General features: G+C 42.3%; 1 protein-coding gene across 1 annotated transcript; it reads left to right on the forward strand.

Annotated features, from left to right (window-relative positions):
• Positions 1-2,745: 2,745 nt before the first annotated feature.
• On the forward strand, positions 2,746-3,102 carry LOC129197856 (feather keratin 4-like). Its single transcript, XM_054806657.1, has one exon. It carries the CDS (start codon positions 2,746-2,748, stop codon positions 3,100-3,102), a length of 357 nt encoding a protein of 118 aa, XP_054662632.1.
• The last annotated feature ends 2,446 nt before the right edge of the window (positions 3,103-5,548 follow it).

Genomic DNA, 5,548 nt, shown 5'->3' on the forward strand with positions numbered 1-5,548 from the left:
TGGTTTGGGCAGGAGGAGCACATTGGGTGGGTTGTTTCCCCACAACATCTTCTTCCCTTTGTTTCTATTCCTGTTCCTCGTTTATGTGAATCGTCTACCGTAAACTATTAGTAGCTTTAAAGGGTGTCTCTACAGGCATTGCTAGGAAACAACAACGAGGGAAATCCCAAGGCGGCCCCGGAAAAGAGATTTCCTCAGCCTTCTTGCATGGGTCACCTGCACAGCATTACACTGCAGCATTGGTAACAGTCACCAAATGCCCATGGACAAACCGGAATAAAATTAACATTTTAGAACAGAAGTCTGGAGGTTACTCAAAATCAGGCATTCAACTTTAAATTCTGTAGGAGGGGCTGGATTTTAGAGGGGAGGAACTCATCTTCTTGATGTTTCTTAAAAAAGTGTTTGTAAATGATGTCAGCTTGGGCACACAAAATGGATAGACACTGAAGAACTGAAGACAGGGTACTGGATCTGAGGAAGAAATCTGCTGAAGTAAGCAGCCAATCTTCTGCATCAACTGAAACTGCACTTTAATATTGCAGCCCAAGGTTTTCCTAGGGTGATGCATGGATTCACTCCCTGACCTGTTCCATCCCAAACCATGAATCGTTCATCACTCAGGAGCCCTGAGGTCTTCAGCAATGATCCCATGGACTCTCTGACAATGAAAGCTGGACATTAATTTCTCATTTTCTGAGGCTCCTGTCCTTCATGCCAGGGCTAGATAACAGCATCTCCCTGCATATATGTTACTCCACATGGGCTCTAAGCTTGAAGTGGAATACGTGCTTTGTGTTTGTTTCTTGGCCGGGAGGATGGGAGCAGACACTGCTCATTTCCAAACCTATAAGTCAGTAGGAAGGTGTCTATGGAGTCTAATGTGCCTCATATCAGAGTCATAGGAATTAATGTGCGTGGGTATGATGGGATAAATTGCACAATGCCCCCTTACTGGAGCATGACTTGGAAAAGTGGGGTAGTATCTTGGGTATGTCAGCATATTGTGTTTATGGATAAACTTCTGAGGAATCTTTGATCAATGAGGCAATCAGAGAAAGAGGAAAAAGTAATAAAAGAAAAAAAAAATTACTCTGACAGATTAATGACAAGAACGCAATAGTAATCACCATCACTGAGCAAAATAATTGCATTATCTGGGGCAGTTACAGGTGGAGTGAATTTTTATTTGATAACGCATTAGGACATCATGCATGAAGAATGTTTCATATCCTCCTGATTGCCTAAGAAAAGGCATAAAAGCACTCACAGTTCTGGGCTGCTCTAACTATTTCTCCTGACTTGCTCTTTGCTGTGAGGTGGTAAGTCTGATGCTATTACTACTAGTATATTGCTGTAACAATGCAGGATTTAAACTGAAAAAAACCCCTATGATTCTTAGAAATGTGTGAAATATTTGAAACTTTCTTTCAGTGGCAGGCTGTGAAAAGAAAGGAAAAGAGTTTTCAGAGCAGTTGAAAGTCTGGGATATGCAAACTTATTTTTACTGAGATTTAATGAATTACTGCTTCCTCCAGCCTGACTCTCCTGTCTTTATGAATCTGCCTTACTTTGTTTGTATTGACTTGTAATGGTCACTACCAAGAAAAGTTAACTCTCAGACTGAACTAGGAAGCCACCATTAGAGATAATGTTTTGTCCTGTCCTTTGCAACTATTTCTGAATTAATTCGAAGCCTGTCATGCATTATATTATGTACTTGTTATGGTCAGAACTTTATTCCTTATCTTTATTCCCAGCCTTTCATTCTATTGGTTTTAGTAAGGCAAGACAGAGATCAAGAGGAGCTGCAAATTGATTTTATGAGTGACCAAGTGATCTTACAACTAAAGAAAAGGACTTGACAAAATTACACTCAGTTCCTAGTTCTGCCAATCCTCTGTCACCTTGGTCATCTTTAACAGGTCAGCTGGGACCATGTTGAGAGGAGTCCTAGTTACACTGGAAACCTCACCGATACTGAATTCCCACCCAAATGTGGGGTATTCTGCCAAGCAAACTCTCTTTATGAGCTGTTCAGGGATGTGGCTGCTGCTCATTTTATCTTTGTACAGAACATGCAAGAGGGCCCTGGTGCCAGCTGTAGCATCTGAAAGACTGGGGAGTAACACTGTCGTTAACAACCAGGATTGCCTGAATTTTAACTCCGCCTCTCCTGTTACCTCACCAAATGGCTCTGGGCAATGCATTCAGGTCTCAGCCTCAGTTACCTCTTCCTTAAAGCTGGAATAACAATGACTTGCCTCATACAGTTGTAATGATTATAGGTGGTGCAGAACCAGCACGGGATGTTACTGTACAAGCGCTAGCCAGTGATTCTGTTCTCTTCTGCAGTTATTTATCAAAGAAATGATCAAGTGTCACAGTAAATCAGATTCAAAAAGGAATGGTGGAAAGGAGAAGTGGTAAAGGATAGAGGGATAGCTTGAGTTTAAATGCAAAAATTCTTTGGTTGTTAATGATATTTTTATGTATCAAATTGGCTCCACAGTTAGGAGCCAAAAGAAATGGAGATTATCCCTAGGGAGAGGAGGAGGGCATGAGAAGATGAGAAAAGGGACATGGCTGCTGAGACAAAACTGAAATCTCCATCCGCCTTCTGGTCTTCTTGCTATGTCTGATTCTTTCTCTTCCAAGCACAATCTCCTTTATATTGTTGTCTGAGCTTTCAGCCTTGTGTTGTCTCGGTGTTGTGTGTTTCAGACTTATCTCCATCCCCAGAAGATGTCTTCCTACAGGCAGATGATCAGCTCCCGCTGCCTTGCACCCTGTGAAGTGACCTGCCTGCAGCCCATTACAAACGCCTGGAACCAGCCCTGTGTTACATCCTGTGGCGATTCGAGAGCTGTGATCTACCCACCGCCCGTGGTCATGACCTTCCCAGGACCCATTCTCAGCTCCTGCCCTCAGGAGAGCTTTGTGGGCAGCTCAGCACCATCCAGCATTGGGAACATATTTGGATCCATGAGCTCTCTGGGTCCCAGTGGCTCCTATGGCTCTAGGAGCTTGTACAATTATGGGAGGACATATTCTTCTTATGGATCCAGTGGTTATGGTTTTGGGAGCTGCAGACCATGTTAAATGTGCAATGAAAGAGGAGCAAGGAGCAAGAACCCAACACGGAGGAAGATGTGCCTCCACAAACCCTGTTACTGGCATTGCTTTCCTGAGGTGTGAACTGTGCATCTCTGAAAATCACACTTACATGTAATTCTCAAGCTAACGATTTTAGTTTTCTGACTATTCTTTCCAGTGGCTCCTGATAAAAATGGCCTCAAATTAGTTATATCAATGATCTTTGGCAGGCTGAAAGTGGGACGAGATTGTGTAAGTCTTCCCATGCCATAAAAAAAAAAAAAAGAGCAACGTATGTAGAATGCATAGCCATGGAACAATTCTTTGCTTGCAGCCTTCAATGAGACCCTGGCAATATTTTCCCTTTTTCATTCTCAATAAGATCTATTACTTCCTACTTTGTCATTAAATTATTGTGCATCCAAATTCTGAGCTTTCTTGTCTTTTTTAGTTTACTGTGTTTTGTTTATATATCATTCTGGGTGAGCATCAAGCTCTGTAGTGGAACATGACAACGTTTGCCTTCTTTCAACACCTAAAGTTGGAAGGTGACCAGGCCCTTTAAGCAGGAGCAAGCTTAATGCCTGTCTTCTGCACAAAAGTAATTTCATTCTGGATAAACATGCTTTGTAACCCTTACAGCTAAGTTTGAAATTTCCTCCAGGACAGGTGTGGTTACAGTGAGTATTTGCTACATGCTAGCAAAGAAAGTTAAACACACAAGTAGCTTTGAAGATCTTCCTCGTGTCTCATTCCTTGCCTGAGGGTTCAATTTAATTACGCCCCCATACCTTGGTTTTATGGTATTTTTCATTGTTTAAAAATAGCATGTAATGATCTGTGGGTAGAAATTTCCTTTGAATAGCCAACAGGAATTTTTAACTGAATGGCAAATCTTTGCTGGAATTCTGTGAGTTCTTTGAACTTTCCCATTAATACCTCTAAATTCTTGGCAGCTCCAGTTAAAATAAATAAAACAATTATTAAGTTTGCAGAGCAACGCATGTCATTCAGGCCAAATGTTATTTTCCATCTCAGGAACTTTACACCTAAATTTCAGGCTACTCATGGATGACTGTGAATACTGGGCATGTTCAGTGCTTTGTTCAACAGCAACAAGGTTCCAGGCTGCTCAGTATGTCCTGTAGAGCTGTTTTTCTAGTGATGCAATTTGCGTACTATTAGTACAGCTATTAAGAGGCATTCACCCCCACCCTATGTTTGCAATGCCGACCAGGACTCTGATAGACCAGACATCAGACACTGCTCAGCACTTCCCTGTGAGAAGCTGCTGTTCCTAGGAATACCAGCAATGCACTGACAAACTTCGCAATGCCTGAGCAATTCCACGCAAATCCCAAACTCACGTTGCAGAAATTTGTTTGGACAGGATGAAGTATGTGGTAATAACTTCAAAGGGTTTGGAGGTGTGACTTTGCTTGTAAAACTAGCTGAACTGAGATGAGGTTGCAATGAGGTAGCCAGGCAACACCTCTTTCTTGTTAGGATGTGTCTGAAGGCTTTGTCTTGTTTTCATGCTTCCTCTATCTCCAATGCACTGCATGATTATTCTTGGAGTCACTAGGGTGCTGCCAAAAAAACAAAAAAAAAAAACCTTTAGTGCAGGTATGCAGGGCACTAAAGCAACCAGATCAGGTATTTTCAAGACATATCGCTATGGTGTTGATCATAGCAGAAGTCCTGTTTTCAAGATTTTTGCTTTCATCCCACACAGAACAGTAGAATTACACCAATCCTCAGTCCATCTTGCCGCACCTCTGCACTGGACTTGCAATAGCAGCTGGTTTCTCACGTGGCGTTTAAAGGGTGCAGTCAGACATCCTTCAGTGTGGATGTTGTCATCATACCTGGATGAAGCTGCATTGCCTACGTACTCGTTATACTACAGCAAAGGCGCACGTGGGAGCCAGAAGTTAGAGCCCAGACTGTAAACAGATAACTGTATTAATTGATCAATGGACTTTAGGGATTTCAAGTGGTGCTTGAAGACATAGTACTGCACCATTATTTAGTAAAGTGACTTGTAGAGATTGTCCCTTGGAGAGCAGGAACTGAAAAATTTGCATTGCTGATTCTTATCTGCCAGCCTGAATTTGGACCATAGACCAGAGCAAACACCAAAGGACAGTTCTTTAACTGCCTTCCATTGTTCTGTACCGCTCCTGGCCATCAGCAATCTGCCACTTCCCAAATGCACAGCAGGCCAAACTTGGATTACACTTTCATGTAAGTGTAATCACAGAAGAACACAATAGAAGATAAAGAGAACTAATTTCACTGGAAGATCCAATGCATCTCAGGTCACACCACATGCAGATTCAAGATGGGAGGAACACCAGCTGCTGTTTCTTATGGTAATATGGAAGCAGTGCTGAGATCTTCACAGTTTCCTGGCCACTGCAACATAGGGACCACATCTGACTTGCGAGGT

Source organism: Grus americana, chromosome 29 (assembly GCF_028858705.1).
Source record: "Grus americana isolate bGruAme1 chromosome 29, bGruAme1.mat, whole genome shotgun sequence".
NCBI lineage: Eukaryota > Metazoa > Chordata > Aves > Gruiformes > Gruidae > Grus > Grus americana.